Raw genomic sequence first — 20218 nt, 5'->3', positions numbered from 1 at the left:
GGGACACTGTTGTGTAACTCTGGTGATACGGTGTTACCATCACCACTCTGTAGTTTCAGACCCGTTCGATCTTTATGCCCCACCCGCCAACAAAGCCTGGGTTCAAGGCAAGCAGGCCCTGTTCATCCCTCCCCCCGATCCTGACCACAATTTCATCTTTTCTTTCTGCATTCCTTCCTATATTCTTGGTGTCCCCAATCAATGACTCTCAGTGAGATGACTGAAGGAGTTTTTTTCGGACTCTCCACCTACTGTAAGACTCCATTGGAGAGTTCTCATTTTTATGTCATTTGAACTAGCCTTTGATAGCTGAAAGGACGGTGTACGTCCTTTCAAGATATCATGTGCCAAACGAAGCCCTTTTGGCAAATGCCATCATTATCTCCAGGCAGGCATTGCTGTTTGAAGGGTGACATCTCAGCCAGAAGGCAGAGGCTGAGCTCCTCTTGTTGCACCAGCTCCCAAAAGAAGCCAAGAAAGGGAGCTGGAACAACAAACCACCCCAACGCCCAGGAAAGCGTTCTTCACGACAGAAGGCTAGCAAATGACCCAACAACCTTGTGGCCCAGAACCCCTCTAGAAAAATCACTGTTCCATACAAAAGAGAAACACATGGGAAGTTCCAAGGAGAGGCAATGCCCATGGCCAGTGTACTTTAGAGACGGCCTGACCGCTCCGGGGAAGACACGCACCGACGGAACCCCTTGGGAAACAGCAGTGAGAGTCCTCACCGTCGTAAGGGTTTCCTCTGGGGACAACCTGCCCTGGGCACCACATGAGGGAGCAGACCGGCTTCTCTTCCTCTGCCCCCACACCACTCACTCATGAAGGCAGCTCAGGTGTTCTCATGCCCTGCCTGCCTGCCTGCCTGCCTGGCTCATCCGTGAGCTGTGACCACCTCCAGGGCAGGACTCCACCTTCTCCTCTCTGTGTACCGTGAATCTGCACACAGTGGGCTTTCAGAACCTTAGGAGACTTGAGCCATTCCCACTCGAGCCAGAACCCTCCCCAGGAAGGAAAACAGCTGTGGAGTCATTTTGGCCCCAGCACTGGTTCCCAAACCCTGGCGGCTCCTACAGCCTCTACGGTGTGAAGAGGGAGGTCCCTTTTGACAGAGCTTTCCGGCTGTCAGATCGAAGCTGTTGTTTCACTGTCAGCTGTGTCTCTGCCGTTGCAGCCAGGTGGGCCACGCTGCTCCAAAGGAGCTCACAAGCTGAGTTGCAAGGGAGGTATTGAGAGGACAGGGATGGCTACAACGTGCTGCAAACTGAGTGAGGGTCCCCACAATCCTCAGCAAAGGTCTGTGGTGTGCAAGTGGGGAGTAGAGGGCCCCCAAGTTCCAAAGGAAGGGAGGTACTCGGGAGATAAAGCCCTTGGCTGCTGTGGTAGCAGCTGCAGATGGCAGCTCGTCCACAGTGCACTTCGAATGAGGTCATATGAGCGGGACTCTGGAAATGGCTCCGAAATCCAGAGAAAGGGGTCAGGGTATGTGGGAATCCGGCGGGGGTGGGGGGTGGATGAAGGAAGGTGTCCTTCCTCTCTCCAGTGCAATTTGGTTTGGTGAGTCTCAAAGCTACCAGATGGCACTTCCCAAGTCAGGCCCCCGCAGGAATCAGGGTGGGCTGCGTGCCTCGGCCCCTGCCACAGGGACAAGCCACACCAGTGGCCTCCCTGAGCTCAAATGGCCGGATCTGGGGGTTCCGTCTGGGTGCACACCTCCTTGCTGTGGCCAAGTTCCCCCCTTCTCTGAGCACCAGCTTCATCATCCTCTCGAATGAGGACATCGATTGCTACCTTGGCACGTTACTCTCTTCATCCTGTGAAGACTCATTAGGCTTATCCTACAATTACTAGCTGGCCCGAAGAGATATCTCCTGAATCCAGATTAAGCTGGAGTCTCCCAGGCTCATCTGGCATGTCTTCCCTGAAGTCTGCCAAAACCCACACCCTTGCATTTCCAGGGACTCCCCTTAGCCGGCTGGGCAGAAAACCCAGCATGGTTCAAACAAGCTGACAGACAAGCGGGAGAGGACTCACGGGCAGACGGCCTCCGTCAGGTCTCGGGTGGAGCTCTGGGACCACAGCAGCAACGGGCCATCCCAGCCCCTGGGCTCAGCAGCGCCCTCATTCTCAGGCCGGCGGCTCTGCCCTGAGGGGAGCAGGAAGGTCACCAACTGCCGCAGGCGGACCTCAAGCCCCTCCCACTGCTGGAGCCTGACCTCCCCCGGCCCCACCCCTTCCCCTACCCCAGCAGGACGAGAGCTCGTCTTCCCCTGGCTTCCAACGTGAGGCCCGGCCCTGGGCCCCGATTGGGCACTGCCCCAGTCCGGAGCCAATCACAGTGGCCAGGGAGGTGGAACGCACCGATTGGCCAGGGCCAGGTCATGTGACCATGCTTCCCAGGAAACTCAAATATTACCAAGATTCCCTAACAAACCAATGAACAAAATTATCCAGTAAAGGCAAACCGTACTTTTTAATGAGGCCGATGTCACAGAAAAAAAAAAAAAATGCTTCACAATGAACTGCTCAAGGAAGCTACTAAATAAACTTTCAGAAAAGTTAAGTAGTTTTTTTTTTTTTTTTAATAGGGTGACGGAGAGCTATACCTTTCCCATCTATGTGAATTTAGGTTTAAACTAGATTTCCCTTGGCTATTATATACGACAAAAAAACCCCACATCACCCCCTTTCACTCCCCCCACCCCCCAAAAGTGTTTTAGTCTATTGAGTTTTTGTGTCCTCAGTTGTGTCTGATTCACGGCAACTCACGAACTCTACACAGCCAGGCTCTTCCGTCCATGGAATTCAGGGCAATTTTTTTCTGTCACAGTAAATGCCCACCCTGGGTGATCCAAAGGCAAGGGCTCAGAGGCTCCTGAGAGTCTAACTCCTTTCAGCCGAGCACAGAGCTGGCTCCTCACTGGGATGCCTGTGGCCTGGGGCTCCCAGAGGGGAGAGCAGCACTCGCCCCACCGTGTGGTCACTGCTGGAAGTGCAGGCTGCTCCTCACTCCCCCTTGACAGTGTCCCTGAGGGCAGAACAGTGGGAATCTACTCAAGGTGGAAATGCAAACTCCCATGCAACCAAACTTCCCACAAGGTCTCCAAAACCACTCAGGAACAGGGAATTGGAAACTGCAGGGCATGACATGAATGGAGATGGAGACTTGACACCTTACACCGAGTTCACTTCCAGTTATCCCTAGACAAAGTTTCCATGAAAACTTGTCACAAATCTAGAAGAACAATGAGCAGAAACCGGACACGTGCTTTGAGTCTTCACACACAAAACTAAAAGGCAGTCCACAAAACAACCCAGAGAATACAGTGGACTTTGCAAAATCAAAGATATCTACTGTGGGAAAGACCTCATTACAAAAGCAAAAGACAGGTCATACATCGCGAGACGAATGAGTGGAAACACAAAGCTTCTCAAGGATGTGTCTCCAAACAGACAAAGAACACCAACACAACAAGCCTGTGAAAACTAGGGAAAGGTCTGAAGGGACACCAGACTGAGGAAGACACACACAGAGTATCCCGGATGATGTCCAGCACGGAGGGCCTGAAGAAACAACAGTCTAGTTGCACTCCCTCAGGCCTGTGTGACCCTGGATGAGGCCTCTGTTTCCCGGTGGCTCTGAGAGATGGACAGGGAGGAAGGGGAAGAGAAATCACTTGCATTTCTAATACTCACAGCAAAGTCTTCCAATGAGAAGGGAATTATCACCCCCACTGACAATGCCATTCACTGAAGTGATACCCACGAGTCCATCTAACCCAGAAGGGAAGGAAGGACCTGTTCTCACAAAACGGCGAGAGATGGAAGAAGGAAGATCAAGCCCACACCAATCACTGGAAAGAGAAGCTGTGCTCAGGGCTTGAAAGAATTCCTATTGGGAAAATGATGTCACAGCCCCACAAGGCAATCCACAGCTTGGATGCTATTCCTCCCAAAATGCCAATGCATTGTCGCACCGAACAAAGAATTGCAAAAGGGGTTACGGAAACAGAAAAGAGCCTAAATTGTCAATACAATCCGACGAAAAAGCCCCGATACGGACATCCAAGGTTGTGTGAAAGGAAATTAGACGACCAAACTAGGATCCTCAGGAGCGTATCGGAGAAGGCGATGGCGACCCACGCCAGTACTCTTGCCTGGAAAATGCCCTGGACGGAGGAGCCTGGTAGGCTGCAGGCCATGGGGTCGTGCAGAGTCAGACACGACTGAAGTGACTTAGCCGCAGCGGCAGCAGCAGGACAGTATGCTATTGGGAATACAACAACACACACAGATCCAGATCGATGGAATAAAGTTGAGGGTCCAGAAACAAACCCCGGCATCCATGGTCAACTCATCTCTGACACAGAAGGGGAGAATATCCAAATGGGAACAAGAAAGCCTCTTCAATAAATGGCCATGGGAAAACCAGACAGCTACATCTGAAGAACGCTATTGGTTTTGATCTCACACCACCTCAATATCGGGGAAAAACCTCACCCTAAAGACTGATGTCATGAGATAGCTAGAAAGAAGCGTAGGTCAAAGGCTCCTTAACATCAGAGTCTCCTTGCCATTTGCTGGGCGGAGGTAGAAATGGGTCTCTTCAAGTAAGGGAAAGAGGGAAACGAAGTACACCAATGGGTTTCCATCCAATGGAACCTCTTCACAACAGAGAAGCTAAGCATTCACAGATGCAAAAGATAGGAAACGGAACATGAGAGACTCCTTGCAAGTGGTGTATCTGAGAAGGGGTTCATATGGAAAGAGACGAAGAATGCACAGCACTCAGATTCCAAGAAACACCACCACCACCCTTGACCCTTCCCCCATGACCAACTCCGACCTAAAGCCTTTCTCTCCCTCTAACCCATCCCTAAAACATAACCCTCATCTAATCATATACATGTGCATTCCTAGCATCCATCCATCCACACACGAGAGAGAAAGAGGAAGACACAGACTGAATCGAGAAAGGAAAAGAGAGGGACACAGCCAGAGAGAGACACGGAACCAAAGAGAGGAAAGGAGTCGATGGTCCAGACTTTTCATCAATCTGTCTCGAAGGTAGAAGCAATGACAGCGCCCATCCACCCCAGAAGGGGGAAAAGGACGGAAGGTTTGGAGAGGAAAAGACAAGAACGCAGGGAGCCATTAGAAGCTCAGCCACCCGCAGAAGCCGAGCTGGGACACTTGAACAGAATCTCAATGGAAACAGAGGACCAGAAAGTTGGCTACTCTTTTCTATAAGAGAGGGAGACCTTCGAGTCTTCCTTTCGGGCCTCCAACTTGGATGTGGGGTCTCAAAACAGTCAGGAGGGGCAGTGCCTTTTCCTGGGTACCACGGCGCATCCAGGCCTCGTTCTGCCCCATTCTGTGCTGTGTCAGCCCTGGATGGAGTCTTTCTTTCTGAAGTCTCAGCGCACAAGCTCCACGTGATATCGGCCCCAGGTGGAGAGGCATGGAGCTGCTCGTAGGCTGACAGACCTAGGAAACAGATGGGAGAATGACCCCCACTCTGCAGATGGAGAGACTGGGGAAACCCCGAGGGGCATATGCTTGTCCAGGGCCACACCACTTATGAGAAGAAGGAGCCTGGTCTGAGAGCAGCGGGGTCCTCGGAGCTCAGGCCCTGGCTGCACCCAGGCCTCCCCAGGGCTGTGGGCTGGGCTGTGTGGCTGTCAATGTGCCTGCACATGGCCTAAGGGGGGTGGTCGAGCAGTCAGAAACCCAGAGATTCCCTTGGGAAGTTTTGGGGAAGGGACCTCAGCACGAACCCCAGGAAATGATGTCACCTGCCGGCAACAGAACCCAACAGAACCCGCAACCCGGGTATCCAGGCCTCCAGAGCGGAGAGGAGCCCCCAGCCAGATCTCTTGCTGCCAGGATGTTCTGCTGTTTGCCCCTGCCCAGAGGCCGGGGCCTCAGGAGAGCTCACAGGCAGTGTGCGTGGGCACCCTGTCGACGTTGGCTCAGGGCACCCCCGAGAGGCCTCTGGCCCTCTGCCCGGAGAAACAGAAAGGTAACACGGGGAGCCCCAGGCCGGGCCAGGCCACCTCTCCCATGCCACCCGGAAACACCGGGTCCTTTGCCTGTGTGTGTGGATGCGGGTTTCTCGGGGTGTGTCTCCCTCAAGGAAGCCCAGGCGGATGTGGGGTCAGAAGCCTGCGGACAAGTTGTGTCCACACCCCAGGGGAGATCAGGCTGGCTGGGATGGGAACAGTGCGGGCAGGGCCGGCCGCCCAGGCTGACCTCACACCCTCAGGTGGGTCTCTTTCCTCCCGGGTGGGGATCTGAGCAGACACACGTCTCTGACCCTTCTGGGAAGAGAAGTTCGAGCAGGCAGAAGCAGCGGCTCCACTGGCCAGGCCCAGCTCGGAAAACTCCCAGCACGGCTGGCTGACGGTCACTGTCGTTGCAGAGCTTCCCACGTGATGAGGCCGAGGACGGGGACACCCCGTCCACCTCCCGGAGGGAGGGGTCGGAGCACCAACCCCCCGCCCGTGAGGCCCAGTGCAGGCTCCAGGTGAGCGTGCCCACGGAGGCATCAGCCCCACCGGGGGCGAAGCGGAGGCGGGGAAGGCCTGCTGCCGAGACACCGCCCAGGATACACCCGGCGGCCCAGTCTGAGGCTGCCACGGAGCTCAGCACACCCGGCTCCGACCCAGAGTCCCGAGAACCCCGGCCTCTGAGGCAGCAGGAGGACCTGGAGCCCAGCACGCCAGAGCACAGAGGTAAGGACGCTGGGGCTGGTGCACGGGAGTGTGTGGGGAGGGGGTGCTGAGCTACACAGGGACGAGTCCCCGAAAGATGCTGCTGGGCCTGCAGCAAGCGCTGGCCTCACACCCCCACCCCCATCTTGCACACTTCAGTCCCAAAAGACATCCAACCCTGGGTATTCTTTCGGAATCTCTTGGAAGCTTTCTGTCCCGGGATACGCACATGCCAAGGCTGGTCTGTGGGCAAACTTTGCTTCTCCCCCAGCTCTAGCACTGGCCTCCAACTGGAAACAGGCTCCACTTCCCAGACCTGTGCCTACAGAGGTGGTGGCTCCAGGTGCAGGACCCAGGGATCCACCGAGGGCAGATGGAGAACCGAGCCTTGCCCTCGCAGAGACACCAGGCCAGCTGGGTACTGGCCAGCACACCGGGCAGATCGGATTTCCGTGCCTGCAGGACCCCCAGCCCCAGGCACTGATGTCCCACCCCCTCAGCCAGAACCTCCACCTCCACGTGCACCTGTACCTGCTCGGGCTTTGGCAGGAGAACCCGAGGCAGAGGAGGAGTCACCGCCTCGGCAGGGAGAGCCTGCCCTGGCTCCCGCGCAACACCCAGACGCCGACGATGACTCACCCGCCCCTGCAGGAAGAACGAGCCCCCGCTCTGGACAGAGACCCAGAGCCCTTGCCGGAAACACCATGTCCAGGGGAGCGGTCGGCTCTGCAGCCTCCATCCCTGTCTGCTCACCGTGGACGCCGGCAACTCGGTCTGCCCCCAGGGGACATGGAGTTCCTTTCCCCTGAGCTGCTTTGCATTTGGTTTGTTTCCACCTTTCTGGTGATGTTTTACTTTTTGTATGGTTTCGTCTATTTTTGTTGGTTAAGTTGGGATTAGTAAACTTTTTCATCATTGTTGCAATTTGGGACACTGTTGTGTAACTCTGGTGATACGGTGTTACCATCACCACTCTGTAGTTTCAGACCCGTTCGATCTTTATGCCCCACCCGCCAACAAAGCCTGGGTTCAAGGCAAGCAGGCCCTGTTCATCCCTCCCCCCGATCCTGACCACAATTTCATCTTTTCTTTCTGCATTCCTTCCTATATTCTTGGTGTCCCCAATCAATGACTCTCAGTGAGATGACTGAAGGAGTTTTTTTCGGACTCTCCACCTACTGTAAGACTCCATTGGAGAGTTCTCATTTTTATGTCATTTGAACTAGCCTTTGATAGCTGAAAGGACGGTGTACGTCCTTTCAAGATATCATGTGCCAAACGAAGCCCTTTTGGCAAATGCCATCATTATCTCCAGGCAGGCATTGCTGTTTGAAGGGTGACATCTCAGCCAGAAGGCAGAGGCTGAGCTCCTCTTGTTGCACCAGCTCCCAAAAGAAGCCAAGAAAGGGAGCTGGAACAACAAACCACCCCAACGCCCAGGAAAGCGTTCTTCACGACAGAAGGCTAGCAAATGACCCAACAACCTTGTGGCCCAGAACCCCTCTAGAAAAATCACTGTTCCATACAAAAGAGAAACACATGGGAAGTTCCAAGGAGAGGCAATGCCCATGGCCAGTGTACTTTAGAGACGGCCTGACCGCTCCGGGGAAGACACGCACCGACGGAACCCCTTGGGAAACAGCAGTGAGAGTCCTCACCGTCGTAAGGGTTTCCTCTGGGGACAACCTGCCCTGGGCACCACATGAGGGAGCAGACCGGCTTCTCTTCCTCTGCCCCCACACCACTCACTCATGAAGGCAGCTCAGGTGTTCTCATGCCCTGCCTGCCTGCCTGCCTGCCTGGCTCATCCGTGAGCTGTGACCACCTCCAGGGCAGGACTCCACCTTCTCCTCTCTGTGTACCGTGAATCTGCACACAGTGGGCTTTCAGAACCTTAGGAGACTTGAGCCATTCCCACTCGAGCCAGAACCCTCCCCAGGAAGGAAAACAGCTGTGGAGTCATTTTGGCCCCAGCACTGGTTCCCAAACCCTGGCGGCTCCTACAGCCTCTACGGTGTGAAGAGGGAGGTCCCTTTTGACAGAGCTTTCCGGCTGTCAGATCGAAGCTGTTGTTTCACTGTCAGCTGTGTCTCTGCCGTTGCAGCCAGGTGGGCCACGCTGCTCCAAAGGAGCTCACAAGCTGAGTTGCAAGGGAGGTATTGAGAGGACAGGGATGGCTACAACGTGCTGCAAACTGAGTGAGGGTCCCCACAATCCTCAGCAAAGGTCTGTGGTGTGCAAGTGGGGAGTAGAGGGCCCCCAAGTTCCAAAGGAAGGGAGGTACTCGGGAGATAAAGCCCTTGGCTGCTGTGGTAGCAGCTGCAGATGGCAGCTCGTCCACAGTGCACTTCGAATGAGGTCATATGAGCGGGACTCTGGAAATGGCTCCGAAATCCAGAGAAAGGGGTCAGGGTATGTGGGAATCCGGCGGGGGTGGGGGGTGGATGAAGGAAGGTGTCCTTCCTCTCTCCAGTGCAATTTGGTTTGGTGAGTCTCAAAGCTACCAGATGGCACTTCCCAAGTCAGGCCCCCGCAGGAATCAGGGTGGGCTGCGTGCCTCGGCCCCTGCCACAGGGACAAGCCACACCAGTGGCCTCCCTGAGCTCAAATGGCCGGATCTGGGGGTTCCGTCTGGGTGCACACCTCCTTGCTGTGGCCAAGTTCCCCCCTTCTCTGAGCACCAGCTTCATCATCCTCTCGAATGAGGACATCGATTGCTACCTTGGCACGTTACTCTCTTCATCCTGTGAAGACTCATTAGGCTTATCCTACAATTACTAGCTGGCCCGAAGAGATATCTCCTGAATCCAGATTAAGCTGGAGTCTCCCAGGCTCATCTGGCATGTCTTCCCTGAAGTCTGCCAAAACCCACACCCTTGCATTTCCAGGGACTCCCCTTAGCCGGCTGGGCAGAAAACCCAGCATGGTTCAAACAAGCTGACAGACAAGCGGGAGAGGACTCACGGGCAGACGGCCTCCGTCAGGTCTCGGGTGGAGCTCTGGGACCACAGCAGCAACGGGCCATCCCAGCCCCTGGGCTCAGCAGCGCCCTCATTCTCAGGCCGGCGGCTCTGCCCTGAGGGGAGCAGGAAGGTCACCAACTGCCGCAGGCGGACCTCAAGCCCCTCCTACTGCTGGAGCCTGACCTCCCCCGGCCCCACCCCTTCCCCTACCCCAGCAGGACGAGAGCTCGTCTTCCCCTGGCTTCCAACGTGAGGCCCGGCCCTGGGCCCCGATTGGGCACTGCCCCAGTCCGGAGCCAATCACAGTGGCCAGGGAGGTGGAACGCACCGATTGGCCAGGGCCAGGTCATGTGACCATGCTCCCCAGGAAACTCAAATATTACCAAGATTCCCTAACAAACCAATGAACAAAATTATCCAGTAAAGGCAAACCGTTCTTTTTAATGAGGCCGATGTCACAGAAAAAAAAAAAAAAGCTTCACAATGAACTGCTCAAGGAAGCTACTAAATAAACTTTCAGAAAAGTTAAGTAGTTTTTTTTTTTTTTTTTAATAGGGTGATGGAGAGCTATACCTTTCCCATCTATGTGAATTTAGGTTTAAACTAGATTTCCCTTGGCTATTATATACCACAAAAAAACCCCACATCACCCCCTTTCACTCCCCCCACCCCCCAAAAGTGTTTTAGTCTATTGAGTTTTTGTGTCCTCAGTTGTGTCTGATTCGCGGCAACTCACGAACTCTACACAGCCAGGCTCTTCCGTCCATGGAATTCAGGGCAATTTTTTTCTGTCACAGTAAATGCCCACCCTGGGTGATCCAAAGGCAAGGGCTCAGAGGCTCCTGAGAGTCTAACTCCTTTCAGCCGAGCACAGAGCTGGCTCCTCACTGGGATGCCTGTGGCCTGGGGCTCCCAGAGGGGAGAGCAGCACTCGCCCCACCGTGTGGTCACTGCTGGAAGTGCAGGCTGCTCCTCACTCCCCCTTGACAGTGTCCCTGAGGGCAGAACAGTGGGAATCTACTCAAGGTGGAAATGCAAACTCCCATGCAACCAAACTTCCCACAAGGTCTCCAAAACCACTCAGGAACAGGGAATTGGAAACTGCAGGGCATGACATGAATGGAGATGGAGACTTGACACCTTACACCGAGTTCACTTCCAGTTATCCCTAGACAAAGTTTCCATGAAAACTTGTCACAAATCTAGAAGAACAATGAGCAGAAACCGGACACGTGCTTTGAGTCTTCACACACAAAACTAAAAGGCAGTCCACAAAACAACCCAGAGAATACAGTGGACTTTGCAAAATCAAAGATATCTACTGTGGGAAAGACCTCATTACAAAAGCAAAAGACAGGTCATACATCGCGAGACGAATGAGTGGAAACACAAAGCTTCTCAAGGATGTGTCTCCAAACAGACAAAGAACACCAACACAACAAGCCTGTGAAAACTAGGGAAAGGTCTGAAGGGACACCAGACTGAGGAAGACACACACAGAGTATCCCGGATGATGTCCAGCATGGAGGGCCTGAAGAAACAACAGTCTAGTTGCACTCCCTCAGGCCTGTGTGACCCTGGATGAGGCCTCTGTTTCCCGGTGGCTCTGAGAGATGGACAGGGAGGAAGGGGAAGAGAAATCACTTGCATTTCTAATACTCACAGCAAAGTCTTCCAATGAGAAGGGAATTATCACCCCCACTGACAATGCCATGCACTGAAGTGATACCCACGAGTCCATCTAACCCAGAAGGGAAGGAAGGACCTGTTCTCACAAAACGGCGAGAGATGGAAGAAGGAAGATCAAGCCCACACCAATCACTGGAAAGAGAAGCTGTGCTCAGGGCTTGAAAGAATTCCTATTGGGAAAATGATGTCACAGCCCCACAAGGCAATCCACAGCTTGGATGCTATTCCTCCCAAAATGCCAATGCATTGTCGCACCGAACAAAGAACTGCAAAAGGGGTTACGGAAACAGAAAAGAGCCTAAATTGTCAATACAATCTGACGAAAAAGCCCCGATACGGACATCCAAGGTTGTGTGAAAGGAAATTAGACGACCAAACTAGGATCCTCAGGAGCGTATCGGAGAAGGCGATGGCGACCCACGCCAGTACTCTTGCCTGGAAAATGCCCTGGACGGAGGAGCCTGGTAGGCTGCAGGCCATGGGGTCGCGCAGAGTCAGACACGACTGAAGTGACTTAGCCGCAGCGGCAGCAGCAGGACAGTATGCTATTGGGAATACAACAACACACACAGATCCAGATCGATGGAATAAAGTTGAGGGTCCAGAAACAAACCCCGGCATCCATGGTCAACTCATCTCTGACACAGAAGGGGAGAATATCCAAATGGGAACAAGAAAGCCTCTTCAATAAATGGCCATGGGAAAACCAGACAGCTACATCTGAAGAACGCTATTGGTTTTGATCTCACACCACCTCAATATCGGGGAAAAACCTCACCCTAAAGACTGATGTCTTGAGATAGCTAGAAAGAAGCGTAGGTCAAAGGCTCATTAACATCAGAGTTACCTTGCCATTTGCTGGGCGGAGGTAGAAATGGGTCTCTTCAAGTAAGGGAAAGAGGGAAACGAAGTACACCAATGGGTTTCCATCCAATGGAACCTCTTCACAACAGAGAAGCTAAGCATTCACAGATGCAAAAGATAGGAAACGGAACATGAGAGACTCCTTGCAAGTGGTGTATCTGAGAAGGGGTTCATATGGAAAGAGACGAAGAATGCACAGCACTCAGATTCCAAGAAACACCACCACCACCCTTGACCCTTCCCCCATGACCAACTCCGACCTAAAGCCTTTCTCTCCCTCTAACCCATCCCTAAAACATAACCCTCATCTAATCATATACATGTGCATTCCTAGCATCCATCCATCCACACACGAGAGAGAAAGAGGAAGACACAGACTGAATCGAGAAAGGAAAAGAGAGGGACACAGCCAGAGAGAGACACGGAACCAAAGAGAGGAAAGGAGTCGATGGTCCAGACTTTTCATCAATCTGTCTCGAAGGTAGAAGCAATGACAGCGCCCATCCACCCCAGAAGGGGGAAAAGGACGGAAGGTTTGGAGAGGAAAAGACAAGAACGCAGGGAGCCATTAGAAGCTCAGCCACCCGCAGAAGCCGAGCTGGGACACTTGAACAGAATCTCAATGGAAACAGAGGACCAGAAAGTTGGCTACTCTTTTCTATAAGAGAGGGAGACCTTCGAGTCTTCCTTTCGGGCCTCCAACTTGGATGTGGGGTCTCAAAACAGTCAGGAGGGGCAGTGCCTTTTCCTGGGTACCACGGCGCATCCAGGCCTCGTTCTGCCCCATTCTGTGCTGTGTCAGCCCTGGATGGAGTCTTTCTTTCTGAAGTCTCAGCGCACAAGCTCCACGTGATATCGGCCCCAGGTGGAGAGGCATGGAGCTGCTCGTAGGCCGACAGACCTAGGAAACAGATGGGAGAATGACCCCCACTCTGCAGATGGAGAGACTGGGGAAACCCTGAGGGGCATATGCTTGTCCAGGGCCACACCACTTATGAGAAGAAGGAGCCTGGTCTGAGAGCAGCGGGGTCCTCGGAGCTCAGGCCCTGGCTGCACCCAGGCCTCCCCAGGGCTGTGGGCTGGGCTGTGTGGCTGTCAATGTGCCTGCACATGGCCTAAGGGGGGTGGTCGAGCAGTCAGAAACCCAGAGATTCCCTTGGGAAGTTTTGGGGAAGGGACCTCAGCACGAACCCCAGGAAATGATGTCACCTGCCGGCAACAGAACCCAACAGAACCCGCAACCCGGGTATCCAGGCCTCCAGAGCGGAGAGGAGCCCCCAGCCAGATCTCTTGCTGCCAGGATGTTCTGCTGTTTGCCCCTGCCCAGAGGCCGGGGCCTCAGGAGAGCTCACAGGCAGTGTGCGTGGGCACCCTGTCGACGTTGGCTCAGGGCACCCCCGAGAGGCCTCTGGCCCTCTGCCCGGAGAAACAGAAAGGTAACACGGGGAGCCCCAGGCCGGGCCAGGCCACCTCTCCCATGCCACCCGGAAACACCGGGTCCTTTGCCTGTGTGTGTGGATGCGGGTTTCTCGGGGTGTGTCTCCCTCAAGGAAGCCCAGGCGGATGTGGGGTCAGAAGCCTGCGGACAAGTTGTGTCCACACCCCAGGGGAGATCAGGCTGGCTGGGATGGGAACAGTGCGGGCAGGGCCGGCCGCCCAGGCTGACCTCACACCCTCAGGTGGGTCTCTTTCCTCCCGGGTGGGGATCTGAGCAGACACACGTCTCTGACCCTTCTGGGAAGAGAAGTTCGAGCAGGCAGAAGCAGCGGCTCCACTGGCCAGGCCCAGCTCGGAAAACTCCCAGCACGGCTGGCTGACGGTCACTGTCGTTGCAGAGCTTCCCACGTGATGAGGCCGAGGACGGGGACACCCCGTCCACCTCCCGGAGGGAGGGGTCGGAGCACCAACCCCCCGCCCGTGAGGCCCAGTGCAGGCTCCAGGTGAGCGTGCCCACGGAGGCATCAGCCCCACCGGGGGCGAAGCGGAGGCGGGGAAGGCCTGCTGCCGAGACACCGCCCAGGATACACCCGGCGGCCCAGTCTGAGGCTGCCACGGAGCTCAGCACACCCGGCTCCGACCCAGAGTCCCGAGAACCCCGGCCTCTGAGGCAGCAGGAGGACCTGGAGCCCAGCACGCCAGAGCACAGAGGTAAGGACGCTGGGGCTGGTGCACGGGAGTGTGTGGGGAGGGGGTGCTGAGCTACACAGGGACGAGTCCCCGAAAGATGCTGCTGGGCCTGCAGCAAGCGCTGGCCTCACACCCCCACCCCCATCTTGCACACTTCAGTCCCAAAAGACATCCAACCCTGGGTATTCTTTCGGAATCTCTTGGAAGCTTTCTGTCCCGGGATACGCACATGCCAAGGCTGGTCTGTGGGCAAACTTTGCTTCTCCCCCAGCTCTAGCACTGGCCTCCAACTGGAACCAGGCTCCACTTCCCAGACCTGTGCCTACAGAGGTGGTGGCTCCAGGTGCAGGACCCAGGGATCCACCGAGGGCAGATGGAGAACCGAGCCTTGCCCTCGCAGAGACACCAGGCCAGCTGGGTACTGGCCAGCACACCGGGCAGATCGGATTTCCGTGCCTGCAGGACCCCCAGCCCCAGGCACTGATGTCCCACCCCCTCAGCCAGAACCTCCACCTCCACGTGCACCTGTACCTGCTCGGGCTTTGGCAGGAGAACCCGAGGCAGAGGAGGAGTCACCGCCTCGGCAGGGAGAGCCTGCCCTGGCTCCCGCGCAACACCCAGACGCCGACGATGACTCACCCGCCCCTGCAGGAAGAACGAGCCCCCGCTCTGGACAGAGACCCAGAGCCCTTGCCGGAAACACCATGTCCAGGGGAGCGGTCGGCTCTGCAGCCTCCATCCCTGTCTGCTCACCGTGGACGCCGGCAACTCGGTCTGCCCCCAGGGGACATGGAGTTCCTTTCCCCTGAGCTGCTTTGCATTTGGTTTGTTTCCACCTTTCTGGTGATGTTTTACTTTTTGTATGGTTTCGTCTATTTTTGTTGGTTAAGTTGGGATTAGTAAACTTTTTCATCATTGTTGCAATTTGGGACACTGTTGTGTAACTCTGGTGATACTGTGTTACCATCACCACTCTGTAGTTTCAGACCCGTTCGATCTTTATGCCCCACCCGCCAACAAAGCCTGGGTTCAAGGCAAGCAGGCCCTGTTCATCCCTCCCCCCGATCCTGACCACAATTTCATCTTTTCTTTCTGCATTCCTTCCTATATTCTTGGTGTCCCCAATCAATGACTCTCAGTGAGATGACTGAAGGAGTTTTTTTCGGACTCTCCACCTACTGTAAGACTCCATTGGAGAGTTCTCATTTTTATGTCATTTGAACTAGCCTTTGATAGCTGAAAGGACGGTGTACGTCCTTTCAAGATATCATGTGCCAAACGAAGCCCTTTTGGCAAATGCCATCATTATCTCCAGGCAGGCATTGCTGTTTGAAGGGTGACATCTCAGCCAGAAGGCAGAGGCTGAGCTCCTCTTGTTGCACCAGCTCCCAAAAGAAGCCAAGAAAGGGAGCTGGAACAACAAACCACCCCAACGCCCAGGAAAGCGTTCTTCACGACAGAAGGCTAGCAAATGACCCAACAACCTTGTGGCCCAGAACCCCTCTAGAAAAATCACTGTTCCATACAAAAGAGAAACACATGGGAAGTTCCAAGGAGAGGCAATGCCCATGGCCAGTGTACTTTAGAGACGGCCTGACCGCTCCGGGGAAGACACGCACCGACGGAACCCCTTGGGAAACAGCAGTGAGAGTCCTCACCGTCGTAAGGGTTTCCTCTGGGGACAACCTGCCCTGGGCACCACATGAGGGAGCAGACCGGCTTCTCTTCCTCTGCCCCCACACCACTCACTCATGAAGGCAGCTCAGGTGTTCTCATGCCCTGCCTGCCTGCCTGCCTGCCTGGCTCATCCGTGAGCTGTGACCACCTCCAGGGCAGGACTCCACCTTCTCCTCTCTGTGTACCGTGAATCTGCACACAGTGGGCTTTCAGAACCTTAGGAGACTTGAGCCATTCCCACTCGAGCCAGAACCCTCCCCAGGAAGGAAAACAGCTGTGGAGTCATTTTGGCCCCAGCACTGGTTCCCAAACCCTGGCGGCTCCTACAGCCTCTACGGTGTGAAGAGGGAGGTCCCTTTTGACAGAGCTTTCCGGCTGTCAGATCGAAGCTGTTGTTTCACTGTCAGCTGTGTCTCTGCCGTTGCAGCCAGGTGGGCCACGCTGCTCCAAAGGAGCTCACAAGCTGAGTTGCAAGGGAGGTATTGAGAGGACAGGGATGGCTACAACGTGCTGCAAACTGAGTGAGGGTCCCCACAATCCTCAGCAAAGGTCTGTGGTGTGCAAGTGGGGAGTAGAGGGCCCCCAAGTTCCAAAGGAAGGGAGGTACTCGGGAGCTAAAGCCCTTGGCTGCTGTGGTAGCAGCTGCAGATGGCAGCTCGTCCACAGTGCACTTCGAATGAGGTCATATGAGCGGGACTCTGGAAATGGCTCCGAAATCCAGAGAAAGGGGTCAGGGTATGTGGGAATCCGGCGGGGGTGGGGGGTGGATGAAGGAAGGTGTCCTTCCTCTCTCCAGTGCAATTTGGTTTGGTGAGTCTCAAAGCTACCAGATGGCACTTCCCAAGTCAGGCCCCCGCAGGAATCAGGGTGGGCTGCGTGCCTCGGCCCCTGCCACAGGGACAAGCCACACCAGTGGCCTCCCTGAGCTCAAATGGCCGGATCTGGGGGTTCCGTCTGGGTGCACACCTCCTTGCTGTGGCCAAGTTCCCCCCTTCTCTGAGCACCAGCTTCATCATCCTCTCGAATGAGGACATCGATTGCTACCTTGGCACGTTACTCTCTTCATCCTGTGAAGACTCATTAGGCTTATCCTACAATTACTAGCTGGCCCGAAGAGATATCTCCTGAATCCAGATTAAGCTGGAGTCTCCCAGGCTCATCTGGCATGTCTTCCCTGAAGTCTGCCAAAACCCACACCCTTGCATTTCCAGGGACTCCCCTTAGCCGGCTGGGCAGAAAACCCAGCATGGTTCAAACAAGCTGACAGACAAGCGGGAGAGGACTCACGGGCAGACGGCCTCCGTCAGGTCTCGGGTGGAGCTCTGGGACCACAGCAGCAACGGGCCATCCCAGCCCCTGGGCTCAGCAGCGCCCTCATTCTCAGGCCGGCGGCTCTGCCCTGAGGGGAGCAGGAAGGTCACCAACTGCCGCAGGCGGACCTCAAGCCCCTCCCACTGCTGGAGCCTGACCTCCCCCGGCCCCACCCCTTCCCCTACCCCAGCAGGACGAGAGCTCGTCTTCCCCTGGCTTCCAACGTGAGGCCCGGCCCTGGGCCCCGATTGGGCACTGCCCCAGTCCGGAGCCAATCACAGTGGCCAGGGAGGTGGAACGCACCGATTGGCCAGGGCCAGGTCATGTGACCATGCTCCCCAGGAAACTCAAATATTACCAAGATTCCCTAACAAACCAATGAACAAAATTATCCAGTAAAGGCAAACCGTACTTTTTAATGAGGCCGATGTCACAGAAAAAAAAAAAAAAATGCTTCACAATGAACTGCTCAAGGAAGCTACTAAATAAACTTTCAGAAAAGTTAAGTAGTTTTTTTTTTTTTTTTTTAATAGGGTGACGGAGAGCTATACCTTTCCCATCTATGTGAATTTAGGTTTAAACTAGATTTCCCTTGGCTATTATATACGACAAAAAAACCCCACATCACCCCCTTTCACTCCCCCCACCCCCCAAAAGTGTTTTAGTCTATTGAGTTTTTGTGTCCTCAGTTGTGTCTGATTCACGGCAACTCACGAACTCTACACAGCCAGGCTCTTCCGTCCATGGAATTCAGGGCAATTTTTTTCTGTCACAGTAAATGCCCACCCTGGGTGATCCAAAGGCAAGGGCTCAGAGGCTCCTGAGAGTCTAACTCCTTTCAGCCGAGCACAGAGCTGGCTCCTCACTGGGATGCCTGTGGCCTGGGGCTCCCAGAGGGGAGAGCAGCACTCGCCCCACCGTGTGGTCACTGCTGGAAGTGCAGGCTGCTCCTCACTCCCCCTTGACAGTGTCCCTGAGGGCAGAACAGTGGGAATCTACTCAAGGTGGAAATGCAAACTCCCATGCAACCAAACTTCCCACAAGGTCTCCAAAACCACTCAGGAACAGGGAATTGGAAACTGCAGGGCATGACATGAATGGAGATGGAGACTTGACACCTTACACCGAGTTCACTTCCAGTTATCCCTAGACAAAGTTTCCATGAAAACTTGTCACAAATCTAGAAGAACAATGAGCAGAAACCGGACACGTGCTTTGAGTCTTCACACACAAAACTAAAAGGCAGTCCACAAAACAACCCAGAGAATACAGTGGACTTTGCAAAATCAAAGATATCTACTGTGGGAAAGACCTCATTACAAAAGCAAAAGACAGGTCATACATCGCGAGACGAATGAGTGGAAACACAAAGCTTCTCAAGGATGTGTCTCCAAACAGACAAAGAACACCAACACAACAAGCCTGTGAAAACTAGGGAAAGGTCTGAAGGGACACCAGACTGAGGAAGACACACACAGAGTATCCTGGATGATGTCCAGCACGGAGGGCCTGAAGAAACAACAGTCTAGTTGCACTCCCTCAGGCCTGTGTGACCCTGGATGAGGCCTCTGTTTCCCGGTGGCTCTGAGAGATGGACAGGGAGGAAGGGGAAGAGAAATCACTTGCATTTCTAATACTCACAGCAAAGTCTTCCAATGAGAAGGGAATTATCACCCCCACTGACAATGCCATGCACTGAAGTGATACCCACGAGTCCATCTAACCCAGAAGGGAAGGAAGGACCTGTTCTCACAAAACGGCGAGAGATGGAAGAAGGAAGATCAAGCCCACACCAATCACTGGAAAGAGAAGCTGTGCTCAGGGCTTGAAAGAATTCCTATTGGGAAAATGATGTCACAGCCCCACAAGGCAATCCACAGCTTGGATGCTATTCCTCCCAAAATGCCAATGCATTGTCGCACCGAACAAAGAACTGCAAAAGGGGTTACGGAAACAGAAAAGAGCCTAAATTGTCAATACAATCCGACGAAAAAGCCCCGATATGGACATCCAAGGTTGTGTGAAAGGAAATTAGACGACCAAACTAGGATCCTCAGGAGCGTATCGGAGAAGGCGATGGCGACCCACGCCAGTACTCTTGCCTGGAAAATGCCCTGGACGGAGGAGCCTGGTAGGCTGCAGGCCATGGGGTCGCGCAGAGTCAGACACGACTGAAGTGACTTAGCCGCAGCGGCAGCAGCAGGACAGTATGCTATTGGGAATACAACAACACACACAGATCCAGATCGATGGAATAAAGTTGAGGGTCCAGAAACAAACCCCGGCATCCATGGTCAACTCATCTCTGACACAGAAGGGGAGAATATCCAAATGGGAACAAGAAAGCCTCTTCAATAAATGGCCATGGGAAAACCAGACAGCTACATCTGAAGAACGCTATTGGTTTTGATCTCACACCACCTCAATATCGGGGAAAAACCTCACCCTAAAGACTGATGTCATGAGATAGCTAGAAAGAAGCATAGGTCAAAGGCTCCTTAACATCAGAGTCTCCTTGCCATTTGCTGGGCGGAGGTAGAAATGGGTCTCTTCAAGTAAGGGAAAGAGGGAAACGAAGTACACCAATGGGTTTCCATCCAATGGAACCTCTTCACAACAGAGAAGCTAAGCATTCACAGATGCAAAAGATAGGAAACGGAACATGAGAGACTCCTTGCAAGTGGTGTATCTGAGAAGGGGTTCATATGGAAAGAGACGAAGAATGCACAGCACTCAGATTCCAAGAAACACCACCACCACCCTTGACCCTTCCCCCATGACCAACTCCGACCTAAAGCCTTTCTCTCCCTCTAACCCATCCCTAAAACATAACCCTCATCTAATCATATACATGTGCATTCCTAGCATCCA

At 54.2% G+C, this 20218-nt stretch overlaps 2 protein-coding genes and 1 long non-coding RNA gene across 3 annotated transcripts in view; 2 read left to right on the top strand and 1 right to left on the bottom strand.

Annotated features, from left to right (window-relative positions):
• LOC145529707 (uncharacterized) overlaps positions 1-20218 on the bottom strand; it is a 1704434-nt gene that overhangs the window by 53545 nt on the left and 1630671 nt on the right. The window contains exons 206-208 of the long non-coding RNA XR_014071296.1: positions 17324-17435; positions 9681-9792; positions 2038-2149 (exon numbers count right to left, since the gene is read on the bottom strand). This is a non-coding gene — a long non-coding RNA (uncharacterized LOC145529707). The remainder of the gene's footprint in view (positions 1-2037; positions 2150-9680; positions 9793-17323; positions 17436-20218) is intronic.
• LOC145529530 (uncharacterized) lies at positions 2577-7640 on the top strand. Its single transcript, XM_081550108.1, has 3 exons — positions 2577-6025; positions 6425-6737; positions 6988-7640. The coding sequence occupies exons 1-3, from the start codon at positions 5789-5791 to the stop codon at positions 7614-7616; spliced, it is 1179 nt and encodes a 392-aa protein (XP_081406234.1). The 5' UTR covers positions 2577-5788; the 3' UTR covers positions 7617-7640.
• Positions 13469-15283, top strand: LOC145529605 (uncharacterized). The gene is made up of 3 exons (XM_081550194.1): positions 13469-13668; positions 14068-14380; positions 14631-15283. Exons 1-3 carry the CDS (start codon positions 13534-13536, stop codon positions 15257-15259), a joined length of 1077 nt encoding a protein of 358 aa, XP_081406320.1. The 5' UTR covers positions 13469-13533; the 3' UTR covers positions 15260-15283.

Source organism: Giraffa tippelskirchi, chromosome 12 (genome assembly GCF_054371585.1).
Source record: "Giraffa tippelskirchi isolate mGirTip1 chromosome 12, T2T-mGirTip1v1.2.pri, whole genome shotgun sequence".
Lineage (NCBI taxonomy): Eukaryota > Metazoa > Chordata > Mammalia > Artiodactyla > Giraffidae > Giraffa > Giraffa tippelskirchi.
The sequence above is the reverse complement of the archived record's forward strand: the minus strand, read 5'-3'. Positions and strand labels throughout refer to the sequence as shown.

What these genes read in the sequence shown, in the direction of transcription:
- LOC145529530 (XM_081550108.1), top strand. Translation starts at nt 5,789, where the DNA reads ATGATGTCACCTGCCGGCAACAGAACCCAACAGAACCCGCAACCCGGG. An exon ending in CTGCCCGGAGAAACAGAAAG is followed by an intron (nt 6,026 to 6,424) that starts GTAACACGGGGA and finishes CTGTCGTTGCAG; the next exon opens with AGCTTCCCACGTGATGAGGC. An exon ending in CAGCACGCCAGAGCACAGAG is followed by an intron (nt 6,738 to 6,987) that starts GTAAGGACGCTG and finishes CTTCTCCCCCAG; the next exon opens with CTCTAGCACTGGCCTCCAAC.
- LOC145529605 (XM_081550194.1), top strand. Translation starts at nt 13,534, where the DNA reads ATGTTCTGCTGTTTGCCCCTGCCCAGAGGCCGGGGCCTCAGGAGAGCT. An exon ending in CTGCCCGGAGAAACAGAAAG is followed by an intron (nt 13,669 to 14,067) that starts GTAACACGGGGA and finishes CTGTCGTTGCAG; the next exon opens with AGCTTCCCACGTGATGAGGC. An exon ending in CAGCACGCCAGAGCACAGAG is followed by an intron (nt 14,381 to 14,630) that starts GTAAGGACGCTG and finishes CTTCTCCCCCAG; the next exon opens with CTCTAGCACTGGCCTCCAAC.